Source organism: Uloborus diversus, chromosome 3 (genome assembly GCF_026930045.1).
Source record: "Uloborus diversus isolate 005 chromosome 3, Udiv.v.3.1, whole genome shotgun sequence".
Classification (NCBI taxonomy): Eukaryota; Metazoa; Arthropoda; class Arachnida; order Araneae; family Uloboridae; genus Uloborus; species Uloborus diversus.
Window position 1 is genome coordinate 185,026,135 of NC_072733.1, and position 26,039 is coordinate 185,052,173.

The 26,039-nt window shown below is 31.9% G+C and overlaps 2 protein-coding genes across 5 annotated transcripts in view; one reads left to right on the top strand and one right to left on the bottom strand.

Moving 5' to 3' along the window:
- The window catches only part of LOC129219085 (SCO-spondin-like), a 47,226-nt gene extending 41,287 nt beyond the window's left edge, over positions 1 to 5,939 (top strand). Inside the window, exons 8-10 of the mRNA XM_054853404.1 lie at positions 1,041 to 1,230; positions 2,511 to 2,699; positions 5,209 to 5,939. Coding sequence (XP_054709379.1) covers positions 1,041 to 1,230; positions 2,511 to 2,699; positions 5,209 to 5,816 — 987 coding nt within the window. The 3' untranslated portion in view covers positions 5,817 to 5,939. The remainder of the gene's footprint in view (positions 1 to 1,040; positions 1,231 to 2,510; positions 2,700 to 5,208) is intronic.
- A 3-nt stretch (positions 5,940 to 5,942) lies between these two features.
- Positions 5,943 to 26,039, bottom strand: part of LOC129219327 (MOB kinase activator-like 2) — a 456,395-nt gene continuing 436,298 nt past the window's right edge. For all 4 annotated transcript variants that reach the window (XM_054853683.1, XM_054853680.1, XM_054853682.1 and 1 more), the window contains exons 2-5: positions 23,512 to 23,675; positions 23,326 to 23,422; positions 17,348 to 17,472; positions 5,943 to 10,313 (exon numbers count right to left, since the gene is read on the bottom strand). In XM_054853683.1, coding sequence (XP_054709658.1) covers positions 9,739 to 10,313; positions 17,348 to 17,472; positions 23,326 to 23,422; positions 23,512 to 23,675 — 961 coding nt within the window. In that variant the 3' untranslated portion in view covers positions 5,943 to 9,738. The remainder of the gene's footprint in view (positions 10,314 to 17,347; positions 17,473 to 23,325; positions 23,423 to 23,511; positions 23,676 to 26,039) is intronic.

Sequence of the window (26,039 nt, forward strand, 5' to 3'; positions counted from 1 at the left end):
AAAAGCGTATTTTTGCGCATGGATTTTTAAAAATTCATTAAAAATCAATCACGGTGTTTTAAAATTCAGCGATGGTGAATTTTTTAGTTCTGAGGGTCAATTATAATATCCAAAATATGAACATTTAATAGGTTGCAACTTCCCTATTCTCAGACAATTTACATTTTTTCAAAGTCTACCACTGTCTTAAGAAAAAGAGAGAAAAAGAGAAAGAAGGCAATGAGAATCAAATCAGTAAAATACTCATAAGTCAAGAAATATCAGTTAATATTATTTCTTGGCCAATTCCACCGTGACGGACGTAACATTGAGAGACGGTTTTGTTACTACATAACAAGAGTTTTAAACGTTTAATCAGGGCTTCACTAACTCAAAGGGAAACCCTAGACCCACAATTGTGAGGCCCCCTGACGACTCTATAGCGGAATACAGTGGTTGATTTACAGGTTTATGTCCGGTCGGAATGCATTTTTGGGGTCATTTGTGTCTACCACAGATCAATGTAAATCAATTATCATGTGCATTATGAATCCTCTTTGAGGCACTTCATGATTGTGACATGGTGAATTTGCTACTGGAAAACTGAATAAAAATTATCCTTTAAAGAATCTTATTTTCCATTGACAAGTCATTATTTTATTATAACTTTAAAAATACACATATTTTTCTTATAGTCTTAATTCTATGCTAAATTCTTCAAGTAATTTGGAGCCCCTTAGAAAAACCTAGTCGACTTACATTTAATAATCATTTTCTTGTGGTTTCGCGTAATTTTGTAAAAGAATAAAACTTCTCTGTAGTACTTCATGCAAAAAAAAAAAAAAAAAATACACGGAATAAGTCACATAAATTGGTTTTTGAAACTAAATTACTACACTGTGACAAACGTAACATTTTTGCACCCTAGAATATTTATAGAAATTGAGAGCTGAATTTTATATAAAGTTTAGGAAGATATTATTGTAAAAATGTATTGCGTTATTTTCATTCCTAAACTGCATTTTATAATAGCTTAACTTGTGTATTTATGTAATTAATAGAACCTGTCCAGAGGTGCCCTCTTCATGAAGTATATTACATATGCAAACCACAATGTCGAAATACGTGTGAAACGTTTTAACTCTACAAGTGGTGCATGTCCAAATGTGTGTGTCAGTGGATGCTTTTGCCAGAATGGATATGTAAAGAGAAAAGATGGACTATGTGTTCGACCAAATGAGTGCCCATTAAGTAATTATTCTTTTTATTTCATATAATGGTTGCTCTTTAACCCAAAATACGTTTATTGAGACGAAATTCAAAGAGCAGTTAGCAGTTTGAACAAATAAAGCAAAAATTGACTTCTGGCTTCAAACAGGAAAGAATAATTCAATTTTATTTCAACCTTAATTCTGCATCTGATTTTGAACATTTTTGCAATTGGAGGTATGCATCTAGGACTAACGGTTGCGAAAATAAAGGTCTTTCAAATTAAAATGGAACACCCTGTATACCCATTCAGTAGAGTCAGATATTATACTAATAGAGTCAACATTTTAAACTCTTATTGAGGGAGCTAGGATACTATTTTTATAAGGGCTTCAAAAACCTCTATCAAAAACAGAATTTGATAAGGTAAACCAAACATAAAATTCGTCACCTCTTGAATTCAAAGCAAAAGTTTAAATTGCTTTCAAATGAGCTCCATATTCTCAGATGCCACGTTTTGATCTGTAGCTTGCATCAAAAGTTTTTTTAATTTAATTGGCAGGGATAATTAAAAGTTTGAATCATCCCTTTCACTGGCTTTATGACAATATTCAAAAAGCTTTCGTTTATGAAAATTAGAAGCATATAAAAAATATCCTATAAAATTATCAATAATTAAAGTAAAACAAAATTTTTAAAAGATTTTATCAAACAATTTATAAACATTGATAAATAAACAATGATACTCACGATGTTGCTGTATAAGGGTGAATGGTTTTAACGCTCCTTTTTGCTCATACACTTAGTCGCATTTTTTGGTTTCTCAGTTCTCGGAGAAAGTACTTATAAAGCCTACAGATTTTTAAAATACAGTACAGAACATGAATGGAGCATTTCAGCAGAAATTTTGCAGAGTCTGTAATATTTATACCAAATAATCATTTCCATTAACACAATAGGGGCCTTTTTTTTTTACTTAGTGTTTCACGGATATATATATTAAAAAAAAAAAATTGCAAACTAATTGGTCTGTTAAAACAGTTTAATTATATTTCAATTCGCTGACAAGATTTGTTTGTGCCAGGACATGTAAATAGTTTACTCAGTTCAAGTCACTAATAATACATGTAAATTCAATGTACAAATAAGGTTTTGTTTTAAGCCTTGGCTGTCAAATTTTTCTAGTCATAGTCATTTACTACATTACAGATATAAGATTCAGCGTAATGTTCAACGCACAAATGTGTAATTTCCCCAAGTTTAATTATTAATTCAATTTTATATACAAAGAAATAACTAAAATATTTAACGTATTTTTCTAGGAAACACATCAATCTGCCCTCTCAGAGAAGTGCCATACGAGTGCATCCCAACATGTCGCACATCTTGTGATACCTTAAGTGAAACTGATGCTGTTTGCACACGAGAATGTCGTGCTGGTTGCTTTTGCTCATACAATGAAGTTAGAAATGCTAGTGGAAGCTGCATTCCAATTCGTGACTGTCCTCCAAGTAAGAAAGACTGATCTAAACCAGAAGGATAACAAAAGTAATATTAGGATATAATCAAACTGACAACAGAAACATTTAAATTAAAATATTAAGGGTTTCAGAAAAAAGTGAAGAGAAATTATGAATTTTATGCATAATTCTGATACTAAAGTTTTTTATCACAAAACTATAAGAGGCATTCAAATGAAACCAGGTCACTAGTGTAAAGTAATGGCAGTGATTTTATTAAATCAAAAATAGTCGGCAAAACTGTTATCATATTTATCCCACTGCGACACTAGGCGGTCAATTCCATCTTTAAAGAAGCTAGTAGGTTGCTATCGCATCCAGGACTGTGTGTGAACCCAATCACATGCTTCGTCGTCCCTTGCAATATCCGCGATATCCCGTGTGTCATCTGCGAATAGCTTGTTTTAGAGGTCCAAAAACATGAAAGTCACACATTGAAAGGTCTGCTCGGTGAAAGGGTGCATGGAGGATGTTCCAGCTCCTGCGTTTCCCACTGAAACTACTGCAATGTCGTATTCACTGCATTGCAGTGAATACGACGTATGTGAATGCCTTTGGAGGACATGCCTGGCGGTTTCAACTTAATGACTCTGTAAAGTGGCTTGATAACGCTGGGCATTGATGGTGGTTCCCGTTTCACGAACACAAGCAGTGTGCCCTTGTGGTCAAAACAGGACATGTTTCATAGTGGATGATAACTTATGTGACCAAATTCTCTTTGACGTTAAATTATGCTGTCACTGTGCAACATGAAACGTTGCACATGGATCAGTCTCTTTACCAATTGATGGTGTCTCCATACATGCAGTTACATGGTTTCGTGGTCATTACGCACTGACCCGGTTTCATTTGAATGAACCTTATAGTATTGATTTATTATTAGACTTATATACTGCTTGAATTATGGTTACAAATCATTTTTTTTAATATATGTAGCATTTAAAGTACAATTAATTAGTTGTACCTATATGTAGTATTTTTTAAAAATTATATGCAAAATTATGTGTTTAATATTTATATGTAGTTGGAGAAAGAAAAGCTCCAATACATAAAAAAAAATTGCAAGCAGTTGACATTACATTTTCTTAAAATATTATTGAGATTGGTTTCATAGACGCCAATTCTAAGTGTTTATTATAAAAACAAAATATTTAAAAACTGAATTTTTGAAAGGCTTTTTGTGACTTCCATAAATTTTTTTAAAGTGAAGCTGTCCCCTTCATGCACCTCCACATAAAAAAATTTCTATTCTTGTAAGTTCAAAATAAGTTCGGACTGCCAACGAAAATTTCTATGTTGATGGTTTAATTAAGTAAGAGTTATTAGCTGTCTTAATGTTTCAAAAATTTTGATGTAAAGCAACTGTAAAGTAAAGCATGTCAATTGAACTGCATATAAATAGCTATAAATAATAATAAAAAAAAAACCTAGGAAGATATTTAAGTTTAAATAAATTGGGAAAAATAACATGTTTTACAACTTCTAAATAAGCAATTAAATCTATTTTTCTTGCCATATTTTTAAGGTAAAACAAGGTTTTTAATTTTTATTAGTGTAAAAATATTTTAAAAGAATATGTAATTCAAATTTTAATAAAGGGTATCTGAAAAGTTCTTGACAGATTTTTAAAATCATAGAAATGTTACTCATTGTCATATGGATGTGGTTTACGCCATAATATTTCACAATGTTCAAGAATTTTTTATATTATCCTAAAAGGAAAAAAAGTACTTATAAGTAATCGCTGTATCGCCACAGTACAAAAAACAAACGTTATGTCAGGTGTTTCATGAACATAACGTCGTGAACAAATGTCATGTGACAGATACATTTCATGACTAGTTTAATGTGTGTACCGTTTGTGAATATGGGATGAACCACACCATTTAGATGTAGTTTGAGCAACATACGGTGACACAATTGAACTCTAGTACGAAAGGTTGTTTTTTGTTTAATAAAATGCTTAAACACCTCACATGACGTTTTTCTAACTGTGATGATACAGCAATTACTTATTACACTTTTTTTCATGATGTCATTCAAAATTCTTGAACCTGTGAAGTTTTATGGCGCAAACTGCATAATCATAATACAGCTTGTTGCTTTTCTTTAGTTTTTAAAGTGTCAAGTTCTTTTCAGATACCCTATATATTTTTTAAATATAAACATCTGTAAAATGCCAAAATACTATTATAATCACTAATTCATATATGGGAATAAATAATTAAATAATGACAATTTATCTTTCAAAGCCAGGATATTGTTTCACAGCTAATATGGGAAAATTAGTTTCTATTTCTAGAAATTGAGTTGAGAGGGACACAGATTGCAGTTTATATTTCCTCGTAGTCTCATTACAAGAGACCCTGGGAATACATTCTAACAAATCGCTTCACGCAAAAGCATAAAAAAATTATTAACACTAAGCAAACAGTCTTTTCATAAAAACGGTAAAAAATGTTTTTATTAAATTTTAATTAACATATTCTATTTAAAACAGGATTATCTTCAAACAGCAGTAATGCGTCTATTCAGTTTCGCCGTAAGAACACTGATGGTGAAGACAATGAAACTACATCTCATCCCAGCACAACTCTCAACACTGAAAAGCAGTCAACAGGGATCCCATTCAGTTCAAAAGCACCTAATCCCACTTCCATAGCAGGAATTAGCTCAGCGGATTCACTAGTTACAACAAATCAAGTGCTACTATCAACAGAGCAGGGATCGACAAAACCTTTAACAACAGTTGCACCAGAAAGCATTCTCACTACTGGAAAAAAAGAGGAAACATTGTCAACGAAACTTGCTGGAGGAAGTTCTATTCCTGCACTATTAACTACACTTTTGACAACAAAAACAGATACCAGTACAGAACCAATAGGGACAACAAAGGAAGAATCTAATAGTAGTATTAATACAAAAAAAGATGACACAGTTTTATCTTCTACAGAAAAAACTCCATGTCATGACTTAACAACAAAAAGTTTAAGCACTGTGGCAGGAATAACAATGGAAAATGTCACAACTGGTACTGAAGGAAAAACTACACCACCTGTCAGTGATCCTCTCCCAACTGGAACAACAGAGAACTTAACTACAATTTAATTTAAAATTTTAAGAATATTAAAATGAAAATTAAGAAAAAGCAAATTGGTTTCGTTATTTTGGCATAAATATGAATTGAGTTAAAAAAATAAAGACAAACAATGAAATAAAGAGACATTTTGCTACAGCTAACATGCTAGTTTTATTTCTCTTTTCTGACTAGTATCTTTCATAGAGTTACAGGACTGTACACGTGCAGATTGTGCAACATAGTTGAGTCCCTCAACAAACTAGAATTATGTGCACAATCTCTAACAACCATCCATTTGCCAGCTGATATCTTGGTTTTGTACAGAAACCTCATTTTTCTTTTTCTCCTCAAACATGATAACACTTGAATTTTTGGTCAAGTATACATTATGAGACCATATAGGTTACAACAGTAGATCAAAATACAGTTATCTAGAAACCTACAAATGAGGTATTGACTTGGAAGTAGTTACAGCTCATGATCAGTTGAATACCATAAAATAGCAAAGAAACCAACTTTTTAGTCAAATTATTCAAATTGAAATTAATTTAGTAAAAAAAAAATATTTAAAATTAGTTCTTTGCTGGTTTCTTTACACAAAAGTACACTAGTATCACAATTGCCCACTTAATCAAATATGCATTTATTAATACATAAAAAATTAAATGTAAACAAATTTTACATGAACTATTAGTAAGGTCTAATATGAAATCAAAGTCATATTGGACAGTCAAACAAAGTGATAATATTTTGTAATAGAAAATTATACATTTAATAAAATACAAAAATACATATTCAATATGAATTAACTGTATAAAAATTACTTCAAGTGTATTTCAAAGAGGCATTTCATGAAAGAATAAAAAATATTAAACTTTGATACAGATCATGCATTCAGGAAAAAATTCCGACTTAACTAGCTGTAGAAAACTATGGATTTCATAACAAAAATCTCCTAAAGTTTTAACAATCAATAATGTTACTGTTTTGAATCGATTAGAAAAAAATATGCTATAGATTCTTTTTTACAATGTTAAACTAATTAGTTTTAGGTAAATGCATAACCATGTTTCTTTCATCGGTATAATTTTCTTCCATACTGATTTTGTAAACTGTTAAATTAGACGTTTAAATATTATGTGCATGAGAAAACGAATTTAAAAAAAAGCCATAATATAATCTAATAGATCAGACTCCAGTTTAGTGGATTTGATATCTGTAAGTTTAATAACAAATGTAGGTGGGAGAAACCTAAAATCATAATATATAAAGCTACCAAAGCCAATGTCTCATTTGAGAAAACAAAGGGAATGTGACTGAAAAAACTAGCCACCATTTTTCAAAAATAAAATACATGTTACAGAAAACAAAGATATAATTACATTTTATATTAGTTCACACACATCACAAGTAGGCAATTATTTCGCCTCATTTGCAGAAAAATATGTGCACATGCCCATAAAAGCATAAATAAGTGAGGAAATTTTCTTCCACAGGAAAGTAATTTGTCTATTGTTGAATTACTGTACTTTCTTGACATAGACCAGTTTTCTAATGAAACAGTTTCAGGAAACTAAGAATAATTTTCAAGCCTGCAAAGTTTGTAATCTAAGCAATACTGTAATAGTTTCCGACATTTTCAGTACATAAAAAGTAAATCAGTCCAAGAAATATAATTCCCTTTTTACTCTTTCTTTTACTTACAGAGAACAGCAGAAAACACTCAAGGCATAGAAAAAAACGAAAGAATTTCTAGAAATATTAGTTCTATGCACAATGATCACAGACTCATGAAACTCTCATACATGCTACAATATGTCCATGCTGTTTTGTCAAAAGGCCAACGTTATAGCAATGGATTCTATCACAACTGCTGTATCCACATAGAAAATATCCATACAGTATACCACCCCAGCCATCCATACAGAGATGGATAAAACATTTTCTTCAGTTGAATAAACATGTACAGTTTCCACTTTTGAGGGAAAATGAAAAAATTATTGCAAAGTTTATGGGTTAATTGCAGTATTACATACACTTATTTCCAATTTGTATAATAAGGTATTCATATTAGCTACTGTACTTAACACGCTGTCAGAACTGTTCAAAAGTCCAATATAATGTTATTGAATAATTTTGAAATTTAACTGAATTTTGAATTTTATTTTGGGTTAATTAGGAGAACAGTGAAATAACTTATTCATACAAAATGGAAGTGTCAAAAAATTAATTAGGTCATTAGTGTGCACATTCTAACTTTTACTCTTTTAGTGTTGCAAAAATACTCTGAAGAGCTATTTCTTGCTTGATGCAACAAAAAATTAGCATAATAGTTAAAACTTCGTACATAGAATCAATTCATGGAAGAACAGCATTTTTCACCCTGGCACTGCACTTAACATAGCAAACGAGTACTAATTTAAGTTTTTATCATATTAGACTTTTGAACACTGGTTGCTCATTATGTACGATTTAACAATGAGTTGATTCACAACATACTCAAATGCTTCACATGGAGTTTGAAAAGCATAGGTTAGATTTTCATCTAGCATAATTTGAATTGTCGAAATTTGTGCATTTTTATCATACACACTTGAAGGCACATTTGAAGAAATGTACAATTTTCTACTTCACTCTCCCACTGAAGACTCAAGAAACTGCACTAATTATGTTATGAAATTCACATGTGGCAAATTAAAAATAGAACTTTTTCAGCCATTAAATAGTTACTTAACGATAATTTTTTTATAGGCACTCATATTTAATCGAATTTAAGAACTCAAAACGATTTTTACATATTTCTTTTCAAGCAGAAACTGCACAAATTAATGCAGTACTCTAAGAGCAAAACTATTTCGGTTTGGCAATTTGAGAGGAATATATTGAAATTTTTAAATAAAATATTAATAGAGTTTGTTACATGAATTATCTTGAATGTTTTACTTTTATTCATCATAACTGCACTTATCTGAAAGTTCTGATGGAAAATACCTTATTTGTCTATCTACAAAGCAATGATTGTCACTCACACTCATTGCATAGAACATATTCCATACAATGAACTAAACTCTCAAAAATATTTTACATAATTGTACCAACGTTTAACATATATAACACTTGTGTACAACTTGAAATTTTATAAATTATGTGAATACCTATTGCACTTGAAATAATCACATGGTTTGGAAGTATAGCACACAAAAACGCTCAATCCATATAAATAACCCTCTCAATCAATAAGCATATTTTGATACATTAGCACAATTTGTTTAAATTAAGTACAAAAATGTTATTCACATAATTTATCTTGTAGCCAAGGGTTACATAGTTCACAAAAATGACTACCATTTGCCTTTTGAAGCTTTTATCATTTTCTAATTTTCCTAAATTATCACATTTAATATATATATATATATATATATATATATATATATATATATATATATATATATATATATATATATATATATCCATATATATATATCTATATATATATATTTGAAGACTTGCTAAGAAGAAATACCAATTTGTGATATAACCTAGCTGCACAAATTTAAGATGACATCATTTGTTATTGGCACAGAGGAAAGACTGCAGGCAAGCAAATTTTAGTATAGGAAAAAAAACAACAAACAAAATATATGTGCTTTGTTTAGTTAGTAACATGAATTTTTATCAAATGACTTCATGAAAATAAATATTTTTGAGATCATGCAATCAGGTAGCAAGAGATAACCAAGTAATAATGCATAAAAGTTTCATACATACTACAGTGTATGAAAACTGAAAAATAATGAAATATGTTGATGCATTTAATAATTTAAGAACAATTATGGCAAGACATATGCTATGCAGCTCATTTGCAGGCTTTCAGACTTTCCTCAACTTTCATGTCTTCTTATAGGTGTGCAAATATTAGTGGATGGCCAGGGTGTAAAACATAGGATTCTATTAGAACTTGAGGGGTGAGGAACCAAAATTAGGTGCCGGTGGAGTGCCATGGGAATATAAAGCAGAGTCCATAGCACAAGAACCGGAGCTAGAGTGGCTTCCAGAACTGGACCGGGAATGTAAGGCCAAGGAGATTGAGGAGGCAATTGACTGTGATGACTGCGAATATGCTGGAGGCCTCTTTGTGTTATCCTTACTCCTTGAAACATTGCAGTCTTTGATTGATTCTTCAGCATTGTCATCATCTATCACAGCAGTTGCAGCAGCATCACCTGCTGCTGATGTACTTGGTTTATTTTTGTCCTCTGATTCAGTACTAGCATCCACACTAGTACTTTCTCCATACAGTTTGAGAGCAACAGCAAGGTCTCCCAATATTTCTGTCTCTTTCTCATCCACAATTTTAAAGCGCTCATTAAAGAGGGTAAAATGTGAGAACAGGGCATTTAGGTGAGCATGCATATTTAGCAACAAAATCTCTTTAAAATGAACATGATAAATGTGAGCCATGACGTGAAACAGTAGCCTTTGTATCTTTTTCACAATAGACTCAAATGAACTAGGAAAATCCCGATCTGAAAAATAAAAAAAGGAAAATTTAATAAAAAAAGGAAAATTTAAAATAATATCAAAAATAATACAATTTATGGCTTATTAATGAACATTTCAAACAGTCATTTCTATTCTTAAAAATTAACATATTACACATGTACATCTATTTATGTCAGTAGCATATGTATGGTGTCTAGTGTCCTTGGCAAACTTAAAGAATGCCCCCTCCCTCCTTCCTGCTTCATTTCATAAAAATTCCATAAAACAATATCACTAGTAATTCATCATGAAACAATATTGTTTATTCTTGAACCGCACATATATCAGTTCTATTTACAACAATGCACTTTTTGTTCAAATATTGAAAATTTAGTGTAAAAACACCTGAAGAATATGTTTACAATAAACATAACTTACATAGTTACTAAAAAAAGGGAGAAAAAAGAACTTAGAGAGAAAAACTAAAACGTAACAGAGATTCTATTATGATTAGAAAATTAAAACAAACATAAAAAGTAAAACTTTACTTGTCATGTACATTAGAGGGAGAGCCATCACGAGGACAAAAATACAACTAAAGAATTTTGCTTAAAAATCAAAAACTTTTCTAAACAATCTTGGCAAATAGGCTCTTTTGCTATTGTGCCCCTGATGAGAGATACTTCTGCGAACCCCCATGTATGTCACTGACTTAGGCTATTGTTTATAATGCTTTTTGTTTTTAAGATATATTTGCAGATGGAAGAAAAAGTGAAACATCCCAAAGATAAAAAAAAGAGTGTTACCATATTCAAAAATGAGATACTTCCATACACTACACTCAATAATCTCGACCAAATCACAAACATTAAAAAAAAAACTCTAAAATTTACCCATATAATCTATGAAGAGTACCAATAAGGTATAAAAAATAAATTAAAACCTACATTCTGTAGGAAATTAGAATTGACTCAAAAAACTCTGAAATTGTTTTTATTACAAGTCTTGTGTGCTTTCTGAAATTCTGTACACAGCAACAACATAAAAAAAGAAACAAACAAACAAAAAAAAAAAAAAAAAAAAAAAGAAAGAAAAAGAAAAGAAACAGGATGGGCTAAAGCTGCAGTAAACATGACTAAGAATTAAGGGGAAAAAAAGCAAATTAGAATGTTTTTCTCCATGGAAATAGGATAAACATCATGCTGAAAAATAGAGATATGTTTTATATTATTACCCTCACAGATCCATAAAAAACCTCTTTTAGTAAATCCAAGAATATAAAATGTAACCAGGGAGCATTATAAATCTTGCAAGTATCCTAGGATCATGTTTAGATATGCCATATTAAGTGCGAAAATTATACAGTAATTTGAACATGTGTCAGACACTGACCAACATAGGATCGCAATGGCAAATTTTAATGTCGGACTGAGTGCGACAAACAACTGCAATGGATCAAACACAATTTAAAACAATGGGAAAACTGGTGCAGACTTAGGAAAGATAATATATATTTCGGAATTATTTTCTTTTTCTCCCAGTCTGCGGCTCTGGAAAACAGTGATGTTATCACCCAAATATGAAATCCTATCCAACAGACTATCATTTTTGACAAAATGTTCTTGTGATTACACAGTTAAAGTTAATCATTAAAAGTTCAAAGAGAATACACAGAATAAATTTAAAATGCTAACCTACAAATGAGTATGAAAATAAAGTTTCTCAAAAATGTACACAAACACACTGTGTAATTTTGAAATATTATTAATCTCTTTTCATAAATGAGGATATATGGTTACATAAAGAAAGGGAAAAACATAGCAATAATTTTTCTCATATAACACTCCTACCTTTTATTTCATCTACAGAAATATATGCAATACTGCATTTTAAAAAGTTGAATTTGACGCCCACAGATCTGCCAACAAAAGCTAAGAACAGTCTTAAAATTGTGACAGAAGGAAAAGTGGTATTTGAGCCAGTTTTTCACTAATGATATCAACAACTCCAAACGTTGTTTTACCATGTAGAGTGTATGGTAGATACTGCATCTTGAAGAATCGATATGCAGTAGAAGACTATCATAACACACACCTTAGTACTAGAAGTTTTGAGTTACATAGGTTTTGACCTTATACACATCATTTCACAAATTCAGAAAATAATATTCAGAATACTTGGATATATTTGCACATTAGAATAAGTTTTTACTCCAATGAGAATTAAAGCTCAAATTATATAACTTAATATACATCTTATTATTCACAAATAAATATGTTTAGTAATCAAACAAAAGTTATTATCCCATACTTTGGTTAGTTTCATGGTTTACATAACAGCTCCATTTTCTAGCCCAATCTGGAGCTTTTTTTTGTGAATACTTATTATCTAAAACCTTGGATTTAAGATGGGAAGATGAAAACTTTGTTTGCAAGGCAAAGAAAAGTTCTTTTTTAACTGAAAAGCTTAGTGTTAGTTTAGTTACAAGGTGTGTATTTTATAGAGAATTGTTTTTCATAGGTCGGCGTCATAAAGGTATTCTACTGTATTAACAAGGTGTTTTGATTCTGTCATCTCTTTGGAGGCAAGCCAATGCTTTAACCACTTTGTCAAATGATACCAATTAGCTAAGGATCATATATATAGCCATTTGAACAATATATATAAATATTTGTTCATGTATTATCAAGTAGGCAGTTTGAGCAACATAAAGGAAGCTGCAATATTTGCAACACTGATCAAATTAGAATACAAACTCAGTCCCAAAAGGTTTTGATGAATCTCCCACAAGGATTATTTTAGAGGAGGGGACCTGAGAAGTTCCTTCAAGAATCCCATCCCGAATTTTAGACTTTGGACTAGTTTTAATGGTTCTCTCAGCATAAGAATACTGCAATTTCATTTACAATTACTGTTCTTAGAAGAATTTGAAGCTAGATATATCATATTTCATTAACTTCAGTCACTAACTTCATTTTGGTAATAAATTTCCTCAAGAGAAGTGTTGCAAAAAAAAAAAAAAAAAAAAAAAAACTTTAGTAATTTATTGCATTTTATAATAAGGGACACACATCTTCCAAAATGCAAAAAGTTCATTTTTCATCTCAAATACCATACAAAGTCCTTCTGAGAAAATTTAGTTGCATTGAAAATTAAAGGAATGTGAGGAAACAAAGAGTTGCTTATTAAAGTAATCATTGCCAACAAACAATGTGGCATTAATTTTGACATTAACATATTCATCTATCATATAACTAAAATAAAAGCATGTATGTTTAGAAAATTTATTTTTTAATAATGATGAGTGAGGGAGCCACATTCAATCATGTTCAGACCAGACTTCTCATTCAGCAGCAATGTAGTGAATATTTTACTATAAGTATAAATGTCAATTAGAGTTTTGCAATAAAAAGCAAGTTACCGGTTGGAAAATGTCAATTAAAATATTTTAAATCAAATAAATTGTGTTAATATAATCAATTATCAGTAAAGAAATGTTAATATTTTTCTTATAAATTCAAGTAAATAGTGCTTTTATTCTACATAAAGTTACTTAGATTTTTTTAAAAACTAACAAATGTAAATAATTTGAAAAAATAACACATCTGTGTGTATAAGAACTTGGTAAAAATTTATACAAAGCAGATTGATAACTTTCATATGCATTGTCTGAAAAAAAAGCAGAATTTTAGAAGGAAATTGAAGAGCTACTTTATGCCAGTAAATGAACAATCAAGAACATAAGCAGTAAGTTACCACCTAATAAGCCAGGCCTAAGGTAGAATTACATGCAAAATACTGACCGCACGCTTATGACATTCAGAGACTGCAGTTTTGTTCCTTGTTATGGATTCATGAATCTGGAATAGTCAATAAAAAGCTATATGCAGATGTCCTCTCATTGAAACCAAGATTGAACTACAGCATTGCTTGCGAACTCTTGTTGGTGCACTAAATTAATTTTAGCCATCAGTTTGAAGGTAATCTCAGCTACAATCATCTACTTAAGTTCTGTTAATGATTATTCCAGATTAACAAGCTCAAAACAAGGTCTGCAGCCATAGGCGCCCATATGGGGGCTGAAACAGTCCCCCTTAGGATTTAGAACTTCGTTGCTTTTATTACTTTTTTTTTTGCAAAAATATAAAAACATTTCTTCTTCAGCAATTAACGAATAAGTTGTCAAACGTGCCAAATTTTAATAACTCGGGGAAAAAAAAGTTATAAAAGCCAAAAGAGTGAAAGAAAAAAAGTGTTCATGTAAAAAAGAGAGAGAGAGAGAGAGAAGGGGGAATAAAAAAATAATTGGATGACTTCTAAAGTTGTACTATTAAAAAAATGAATACAACTTGGTGATGAACTTAACAGTTTGCAGGAAAAGATTGCAAAATGAGATAGATGAACAAGAGGGGCGACAGAGTGTTCAAGAAAAAATTAACTGCGTTTTCCACGTTTTTTTTTTCACAAAGACTGATACTCTACAGAGTGATTATAAAAAATCAAGTTATTATGTATTTTAGCTCATGCTTGTTGCTTTTTCTTTAAATTTTAAAGCTGTTCATGCTAGCTTCTTGTCTCTGCCAATGACTGGTTAAAAAAAAAAACTTTTTAGTGTTACTGTAAAACTATCCAAATATAGGCATATTGTTAGACAATGTCTAAATGGTGAAATCAGCTTTTAAAATAATTAAAGGATTCATCAGAAAGCTTACATGAAAGAGAGGGTTCTGTCGTATGGCTACAGCAAAGTGCAGCATAAAAATATGTAGGACAGACATTTAATGCAGAGCATGCAAACTGAGCAGGAAATCGAAAACTAAAAAATGATTCCTTTCTGTTTCATTAATATTCATGGACATTTAATACTCATGTTTTTTCCATCGTAAAATCCTACAAAGCATTTAATTATAAATTTCATTGTTTCCAGTTCAAATCTTGAATGAATTTTAGACAATAGTAGATTAACTTCAAATTAAATATTCAAACTAATGCTTACAGAGCTAAATATTCCAATATTAAAATTTCTTCTTAATTTAAATATCATCTCGTTTTTTCTACTCCATTCAAATTTTGGTACAGGAACAGAAAGAAATTTGATCAAGTTTCATAACATAATTTTTAGGAAATCTTTCAGAAGATAAAATTGTATTTAAGCTGAAACGCGCTCATTCAAACAAGCAATTACAATAGGGTTTTCGAGATACAACGAACTCTACATTATGGCGATTTTCCGTGTCTTTTTTGGCGAGTTTGGTAGCTTTCTGAATCATGTAATGATTGTAAAGATCATACATTTAAAAAAAACATTTAATGGGTTTAACAAATTCAATTTTAAGCAATGAAAGTAGATGTTATTCATGAGAATGCAAATACTAATACAGTACACAAATGATTTGAATTTCTAATACAATTAACTGTAGATAACAAAAAGATAGGAAAATGTACCAATAAAATATAGAATATTGTGAAAATTCTACTGCAGTTGAATATTTTAGCATAATGCAATGCAAACTCAATGTCTGTGTCTAACACTACATTATATCAATATACATTAAACTTCAAAATAATTTCATACTTAACAAGAAGGTTTGTAAGGTTCTCAATATGGAACACATTTTCTCATCTAAAATTACTTATAATACAATGTGTATAACTAGGTTTTAATAATCAGTGGCGTACCTAGCTTGGGTGACACCCAGGGGCAGAAATTTGTGGTGTCACCCCCCCCCCCCCCCACAAACGCAAAAAAAAAAAAAAAAAAGATCTTAATATTCTATGTAAGCATGCAATTCATACAATTTTTCAGTCTATGTACAAACAATATGACCAAAAATATGAATCTAATTCGGAGTATAAGATTCACCCCATGATGTGGGGTGGAAGAGAGGGGGTTCCGGAGGATTTCCCCAAAAACTTTTAAAATATGTAGTCTTAAAAATGCATTTTAGCTTCTTATTTTTTAGAAACTTGCAATTCCACTTTGTGTGTCAACCCCCAGACGGGTGACACCTGGGGCAGACCGCCCCTTCTCACAGTGAGGCCAGTGTAATATTTTGATTATTTTTTTTTAATTTTGTAATTTAAAAACATTAAAATTTATTATAAATACTTATTACAACATTTTGGAAAGATTGCTTTTAAATGAGGACTTTAATACAAATTTTTCAAAAAAACAGTTGAATAGAATCATTATTATAATTATTCATTTGAACAATTTTATTTAAATCATATAATTTCGGATCCAACAAAAATTGGGTATGCACTAAACTAGCTTCTTTTTGTAATCTTGATGCAGGTAGGGCCAAATCTTTTTTTTTTTTTTTTGGATTTACTACTTTAATTTTATTTCCATTAGAACTTCACCCAATGTACTTTTTTTTAAACTCATTTCTGGATTTCTGTTGTGATTGCAATCACACTCATTAAAAGAGAATGCATGAAAATCTTTTGCATGAGATTAATATATAAACTATTAATTTTGTTTTAGCATTTTCAAAATGCAAATTTACTTAATTACTGCATTTGAACATCAAGTTTTTGCGTTTTCTTTCTATTAATCATCAGACTCGCTTAAAATATCACATCCCTTGGTGCCTGGTTTTAATCATGTTTCTAACACACAAATAATTTGTGTTTATGATAATTTGAAAATGCACTGAAATATATAAGATTTTATATTCTAATATTGTAACAGTAATGTTCATGGTCATAATTACAAAGTATGGTCATAAACTTCTTCAACTTTCATGGGATTAAAAGGTTAAACTCACTTTAATTATTATTTCGTCTTACAATGTGTAAACATTTTACTTTTTAATTCAGAAGTATTACTGAAAGTGAAAGATAGTTACAAAAAGCAATCATTCAGCAGTTAACTAACTAAAAGTTAGAAAACATTCTTTGAAATGAACATTTGAGTTAATCGATCTCAATCTGAAAGAAATTCTGTTAATTTTGACCATCATAATGAAAAACCACTGCACTGATTTAAAAAGTACATTTTGAGATCAGAATTTTTTAATGAAATTTTTCTAATGAATACTAAATATGTATTTCATCATGAGTCATATGTACTTACCAAATTTAGTAGGAAAAATTGTTTCATCATATAAGGTCCTCTGAGTGAATGTCATAACACAATCAATGTACTGAGGTGCTGCAACTTTACATTTTTTCCCCTTTTCATCAAACCATAAATATTGCCTATAGATACACAAAAATGTAATTAGTTAACATTAAAAGAATTCTAATGTGCAGTTTATAAAGAGATTCAAGTACATCAGTTAAAGTACAAGGTGAACTCTCAAACCCATCCACCCTTCCCGAATCCAGCCCTTATGGCTGGATCTAACCTTGATTACTCGAAAACTCAATGCCTTGAATTTTTTTTCGCCCCAAGAGATTTGAGACATGGAGGTTGTACTGTATATGAAAGTTATTAATTGAAAATAAAAACATATTTTTAGAACATTAATGTCTTGATAAACAGACAGTTTTGCAAAAATTTCAACAAAGAAACACTTCTATTTATTGCCAACTAAAAGAATTTTCATCTGGAACATTTTCTGCGATGTGTTTCCATTTTGTTTTTCGTCGACTAGAAAATGTATACAGATTTTCCCAGAAAAAAAAGTCAGGAGCAACCATAAGACAAAAGAAACGGCTAAATTTTTTTTACAAGAAAGGTCACAATCCAAATTTGAAACTAATATAGGGAATTTTACAAATTCTGGAACAAAATGACAGTTTGTTTGTTCATCCATCAATCCTAGTTCACTTGTTTAGCTTAGTGCCGACTTTAATTCTTGTGAGCAGGGCCGGATTTAGGGGAGGGCAGGCGGGGCTACTGCCCCGGGGCCCCCACAACAAAGGGGCCCCCCACAATAAAATTTTTACAAAATATCCTAACTTTCACGGGTCGAAAATATCGGATATATACGTATACTCAAAATATTCGGATATATATCAAAGTATCTGATATTTTCGAAAATATGATGATCTTTTCTAATGCTGATTAGGGGCCTCCACTCTTTCGTTGCCCTGGGGACTCCACACTTCCAAATCCGGCCCTGCTTGTGAGGTAAATTGCATGAAAAGGAATAAAAACTCCCAATACGTCTTAAAAAATATTTCAATACATGGTGAAATCTCATTACAAGGAACACCAATATAGTAAAACCTCTGCAAGCAGTCACCCCTCCATTCCGTGAAAATGTGGCAGCTCAGAGGGGGTGCTGCAGTGGCATAGCGTAGGAGGGACAAAAAGGGCACTCGCTCTGAGCGGCACTTTGCTAGGGGCGGCAAATTCTGTAACACTACATTAAAATCAAAACTTTTTTTTTGTAAGGCAGCACTTTGCTAGGGATGGCGAATTTTGTCTCACTGAAACAAAACCAAAAACGTTTTTTTCCTCTTCAGTTCTAAATTGTCTCAGGAAATTTTTCTCATTGAGCTATGAGCACAAAATACTGGATACTAACATGCATGCGGACCATTTATCACTGGAGCTTACATGGTAAGATGAGAAAGAGAGCGTTCAATTTCGTTGGAGAGGATTTGAAATCGTAAAGATCGACAAGCAGTCAGGGACAGCCTGGATCCCCTGAGAGGGTGCCAACCTTGACTACCAAAAGGCACAAAAAGAAAGAAAAACTCTCTAAGGTTCACAGGTGATTAGAGGGCATAACAAAAGAAAAAAAAAAACCCCGAAGGCGCCACGTTCAAGGACACAAATAAAGTAAAATAATTTTTCTTTTAATTTGAATTTTTTAAGTCTTGAATTCAAATTATGTTTTTCGCAATCAAGATTCACAAGTGTGTGTGTGCGTGCGTGTGTAGGCATGTTTGTGTATAGGAAGGCGTGCGTGTGTAGGCATGTTTGTGTATAGGTAGGCGTGTGCGTGAGTAGACATGTATGTGTTTAGGCATGTGTGTGTGTATTGCGTGCAGTTGCAGGGAATAGACGTCACCACCACTAGCCACCACCCAGGTTTGGTCTTGCTCACAGAGGCCAGTGGAAGGTGGAGTTAACAGAAGTAAATTTTATGCTTAAGCTAAGCCTTGAATTAACGCAAACAATTTCTAACCATGGCTAGGAAAATTTTTCTCCTTAATAAGGCGCAAAATTAAAAAGGAAGTGAATAGGTTTGAGGGAGCAAAAAGACAGAAAAAAAAAAGAAAAAACGAGGGAGCACAGGTTTGAGGGCGCAACAAGAAACAAAGGCATACAGGTTCAAAGGCGCAAAAAAAGAAAAAACGAACGAAGGCACACGCATTCAAGGGAAAAAAAAATATATATATATATATAATAATAATTATAAATATATATATATACATAACAGAAGTAGCATAAATTCGGGAGCACAAAAAAAAAGTGAAGTTCAAGGTGGCAAAGGTTTTAGGTCGAAAAAAAAGTGTCTAGGTTTGAGGGCATGAACTCCCCCCCCCCCCCAAAAAAAAAACAAAGGCTAGCAGAAGACTATCGAGGGCGCATCGGCCCGTAGGCCCGTCTGCCCCTGCAAGCAGTTGCGCCTCCGCGTGTTTCTAAAAACCTTACTTGTGCTTTATGTGGTTTTTTAACGCCCTTGATCCTGAGCATCTTCCTTTTTTTTTTGCTCTCTCAAACCTGATTGCACCCATTTCCCTCCCCCCTTTTTTTCTTTGCCCTTCGAACCTGTATGTCTGTTTCTTTTTGCGCCCTCAAATCTGTGCACCTTTTTCTTTCTGTCCTTCGGGTTTGGGAGTCAAGATTGGCTCCTTCCGGGGACCCAGTCCACCTCTAGTAGAACGATCCGTTTTTGGGTCCAAAACGTCAATTTTGAATAAATAAAGAATTATTCATCGACAGTTTTACGAAAATGTCTATAAACCTTCCCAGCACTAACCTAGGCAAAATAACGACAAAATCGGTCCAGTATTTTCCGAGTTATCCTGGACATATAAATTTGGAGTTTGTTTTTTCTACTAATAATAAAGCTGAAAGTCTCTCTGTCTGGATCTGTGTTTGGATTTCTGTCTGGATCTCTGTGACGCTCATAGCGCCTAGACCGTTCGGCGCCAATTTTCTTGAAATTTGGCTCAAAATTAGTTTGTAGCATGGGGGTTTGCACCTCAAAGCAATTTTTCAAAAATTCGATTTTATATTTTTTCTTTTCCAATTTTAAGAACATTTTACCGATCAAATTATTTTAACGTGGACGAGGAAATTACCAAGTTATCATAACGTGAAACCGTAACACAGGCAAGCAAATGAACATAGCAAACTGGCGAGAAATTCATCAGAATTAGAGTAATTATTTGTAAATATACAGGCTAAACAAATAATCTTATAATTTTCTACTACAGCAAAGTCATGCGGGCACAGCGAGTTACTAATAATAAAAGCTCAAAGTTTGTCTGGATATCTGTTGGGATATCTCTCTGTGAAGTGGGCAGCGCCTAAACCGTTTGGCTGATTTTCACGAAATTTGGCACAGAATTAGTTTGTAGTATGGGGGTGTGCACCTCGAAGCGATTTTTTGAAAATTCGATTTTGTTCTTTTTCTATTCTAAGAACATTTTACCGAGCTAATTTTCATAACGTGGACGATTAAGTTACCAAATTGACATAACCTGGAACCGTAACATGGGCGAGAAAATGAACATAGATAATTGATGAGAAATTCATCATCCATTATTTGTACATATACAGGCGAAACAAAGGACATACTAATGCTAAATTATAGGCATGCTTAATTTCATTCGAAATCTTAATTACATGTGTGATCGTAACTTTAATAAATAATTTGGGAAGGTTTGTGACTAAAATTATGTGATGCGACTCATACGCAACATACGATGCTTCAAGATTCATTATTTTTTAAAATTTGTATTTATTTTATTCATTTATTTTTTTTTTCTTTCATCGTGCACATTTTTTTGGACATGGATCTCATAGAAGTGAAGACTTTGCCTCAAGAAGTACGATCGAAAACAAATTGAGGCAAATAAGAAAAAAGATCATTTTGATGATTTTTTTAAATATTTTCGGGAGGAGTACCACCTTGAGGGTCCCTCCTTGCGACAAATGATCGCGTTTTTTAACTTTTCTTTTCTCTATGCCCTCTGCCACTCCCCCCCAACAAAAATAACGGTTTTAATTTTAATATCAGTAACAATTTTTGAAAAATATTTCCTGTTGACGTAAGATTATATTAAAATGTAAAACATGTTTTGGATTTAAAAAAAATCCTGTTTTTGTTAGGTAAAATATTAAAATTGTTGTTTGGGGGTGGGGGGGCATTTAGCAGGAGGAATGTAAGAGGGACGGCAAATTTTGTGCCTGCCCAGGGCGGCAGAAACCTACGCTACGCCTCTAGGTGGCTGCTCTTAAGGGTTTTCATTACTTAACTCGAATTATACTACTAATTATATAATTTAACACTTTAAAATGTTTTTTTTATGAAGATAAAAGAGATGGTATATTTCATGATTTCGCCTTCTTAGGAAAAGGCGATAATTCAACTTGTATTTGTTTTGTTTCACAGAAACTACAAATTCATTTTTAACTAATTAAAGCAAATCCTGAATTGAGTCAACAGCTATGGCTTTCGAATTAGTGATATTATCATCAATTTTCTTCAAAATTTGCTGTGTTGAAATCTTCACTTTAATCTTTAAAACATCATCTAAATCCGAAATACCACCTTAAAAATCACATTTTTTTTTTTACAATCATAAATAAAAAAATACAATAAATATCAAAATTTAATCTACCTTAAGGCCAAAATTTATCATTTTCCTTCTACGGAAAAAATATTAGTAGTCCACATACTAGATTACAAAACCACCAATTGAAGAAACAACTGCATAAATATGTGCTTATATTGCTCCCTTCAACCCCCCCCCCCCCAACACACACAGTCACACACACTATAACCCAGAACCACAAAAAACAGAAAACACCTGGCCGTTTGCTCAATGATAGAAAGCAGTAAAAAAATAAAAGAATTGAAAGAGTAGTCGCCAATACATTTCCAAGCCCAGGCAGGTGATTACCCTGGTGCTTAGAGGGGTTTTAGCAGTCACTCTTAAGGGCTGATTTATCATTATGTGAATAGGCCACAAATTTCACGAACGGCTAAACAAGGGTGGTCAGTTTGAGAAATTTCACTGTACAAAGAAATTATCATTTCAAAGAAATAAATTTTCAGTCCCATGTAAACAAAATAAATTTTCAGTCCCCATGTAATTGCTGTTACAATGTTTGAATTCCGTAACAGCAAACAAAATTTATAGTCCTGTGAAGTTTGTTGTGACAGGATTTCCCCATATAGAGATTTTTTCGAAATAAAGAAAAATTTTCCAATGCATTTTTCCATGGAGATTTGCAAAACGTTCGATATAGACAAAATTTAGATATGAAGGAGTTAGAGACATGAAGGTTCAACTGTATTTGACTGTGGTGGATAACAATATTGTGCAGCGCCCACTATATAAATGAATACAAATGCTGCTGAGTGTGAGCAACACACCTTGTATGGTGACCACTTATTTTGTGTTCCTGGTTCGCTTGAAACCAGCAGTTAACTTTGATTCTCCATACTTCATAGAAAACATCTGCCGAAACAAGCTATGGTCAAAAAATCTAGTCCCCAGATAAATTTGCGTCTTCATAAGACACTGGTGGGGGAGTGTGCCCTCTATAAAAATGAACATGCACACGGCAGAGAGCACAAAAACACACATACTGAGGTAGCAACTTATTATGTGTCATGTTTGTAGTTTGGCTTAGACTATGTGTTGTATTGCAGGTGAAAAATTAATAATGAGTCAACTGTTGATGTGAGTGTGAGTCAACGTTCAGATTTGGAGTCAAAACTGCGCTGGTACAGGGATTACTTACTGCAAACAATGCAACACCAGGATTTGCGGCAGCTCCATAACAAGCAGCTTGCCAATTATTAAAATAGATACTTTAATAATTGGCAATATGTTTTTTTGTCTTAGATTTCAAAATACACTTAAATTTATAAATTAACAGCTCAGAATGATGTGCTGTAACAAATGTACACTAACCTGCCATTAGGACCAGTCATGTCTGGACAGCCTGACATAGTACAAAATTCGGATATAGTTCCATACACTAAATTAGTGTGGTCAAAAAATGCTATAGCTAAGAAAAAAAAAATATACATATTAGTAGTAATTAATAGTTTTCTAATTTTATAAAATTAAAAGAATGCTGTTAAGAATATGTCATACTATGGGAAGCCAGCCATTCATTATAATCTAGTCCGGCAGGTAGATCTATCACTTCTCTCAATCTTGACTCTGGCACTGCAACTTCCAAAACGGCTTGTTCAAGATAGAGCTTAGATTCCTCTTGTGAAGTAGCAACTGCATCTCTTTCTCTCCGTCGGGCTTTCCTGAAAATATAATACGATTAATTCAAAATATCGTCCAAAACAATTAACACTTTCTTTACTGTTATACTTAGTATTTACACAATCCATATCAGAAATGAATTATTAGAAATTGTGTTAAAATTGAATCTGTTATCTCCAACCTGCTTATCTTGAAAATATCTTGAAAATTTTCAGCTTTTCTGCACCTGCAGCACAAATTTTAAACATTTTAACCAGGTTAATTTTGAAGAAAATTTCCCTAAACCCCTACAGCCGAATTTCAAGTCTTCACCAACAATTAACGACAAAAGTTTTAACAAACGTTGTTGATGATTTTTTTTCTAAAGAAACCCTCAATCGGAGAACTATGAAATTTAAAAATGCAAATGTGTATATTTTTAAAATGCAGCATACTCATAAGTTATTACAAGGTCTTAATAACAATATAACATGCATTCAATTTTTATTCTACAACAGGCATTTCTTGCAGTGACCATGCCTTTGAGTGTATTTCTAATTTGGCAGGGGTTTTTTTCAGTTTTCAGAATTTTTGACAAGTTTGAGAATTTTCACAATCAAGCAAAATATTTTTTCTTCGGAAGTTCCATTAAATTTTTCGTTACGCAATTTTTTTTTGTCAAAACAGAACTTATTTCTTCACATTTACTATTTTGTTGATCAAAGCGCTGTCACTTAAGATCTACGTACTTGTAGACCCCACAGTGCAGGGGGCCCACTATACTAAAGGGTCCTGTGCCTCTCCGTGGCATAGAAATCCAGTAGGCAGTTATTGGCCCTGCTGATTTTTTGCAGGGAGTCCAAAATTTACAGATACGGGTCCGGTGGTGAAGAAATAATAGCTTCCTCAGTAAGTGTCCCATCCAGTAAGTGGGGTAAGTACTAGTATGTGTCCCATATTGGGTTAAATCAAAATCAGGTAAAATTTAATCAAAAAGGAAATAACTTTTGAGGCAGTCAATATTATTTCTCAAAACAATATGAAAAATGAAATGTAAAATAGAAAAATGCACCAAATAAAATTGTTTTTTTTTTTCCAATTGCAAAAAAACATAAAAGAAATTTAAAAAAAAAAAATCGAAGTAAAAAAATCAGGAAAAGAAAAAGAATCTTTGCATTCTTCAAAACTGATTTGTTTACATTTTCGATCATTACATCAAAAATCATAATTTGTTTTGTTTTATCAATCATTTTTATCTATTAATAATCGAGAGTAAATCCAAAAACTGTTGTATATAAAGGTATGATCATCTGTAAACCGACTATATAGTAAAAAGTTCAACCTACTTACTACGATAGTTCAAGAATTAATAAAAATAAGTTTTACTGTTTACACGGATGAACAGCGATTTATATTTCTACCTAATTAAAAATTAAATGAAGGTATAAAACAAAAATGATTAATTACCAGCGTCTCCATAAAGATGATATACATTTGCCCATTTTCACTAATTATGCTAAATTGATCGATCTAATAAACAATGTCGTCTAAACAAAGAGCTTTATTAAGTAGCAAGTTACAGCTAAGTAAGCTGTCGGTATATTGCATGTTATGAGCATTTGTTCTATCGTGCGTCTTATAATAATCAAATATTAATATCGAAAACTGTCAGCAATTAGTAGTAATCGATCTGAAGGAAAGGAAATCATAAATATTTTCAGTAAAAGTCAAGTTCAAAACAGGTTCGGAAAAAGAGTCATGCAGTAGTATAAAATATCTTTTCGCTTTTGATGAAGTTATTATAAAGTAATTATAGAAAGTATTGTAGCATGGAGGACAAACACCGAGGTGAAAAACTTGCTTAGTCGAGAAAATACAACTAAATGAAACATTATATGAACTTTTAATGTTTTCGTAAACCTGTTTAATGTTTTATTTTTGTCTATGTTCAACAGATTCAAGTTCAACAAATTCGTAATCGGCGAAGTAATTATATCATCGTTCAATTATTATGAAACAAACTTTCGTTTGCTTTTAAACTAAACTGGGAAAGGGGGGGGGGGGGGGAGTTCAGATAACTGTGTGCATTTAAATTTCAATTGAACGAAAAATGCAGATTTACATCGCACTAATTAATCATACTTTGTGTGCGGAATTAGATTCCCCCCCCCCCCAGTGTTGAAATGTTGCTTCGATAGATTAGGTTGCATGTTAATTACAAAGTCTAAATGTCACAATGTCAACTAGAAAGTTTAAACAAAACACTCGCGATGTTAATTAGAAAGTTTAAATATCCATAGTTTCGTACTCTGCGGCAAGCATGTATTTTTTAATCGAATTTATGTCATAAAAATGGGAAAGATTCATACCAATTTTAACACTCGAAGAATAGATTTTAAGCTTAGAGGTCGTCTATAAATGATGTC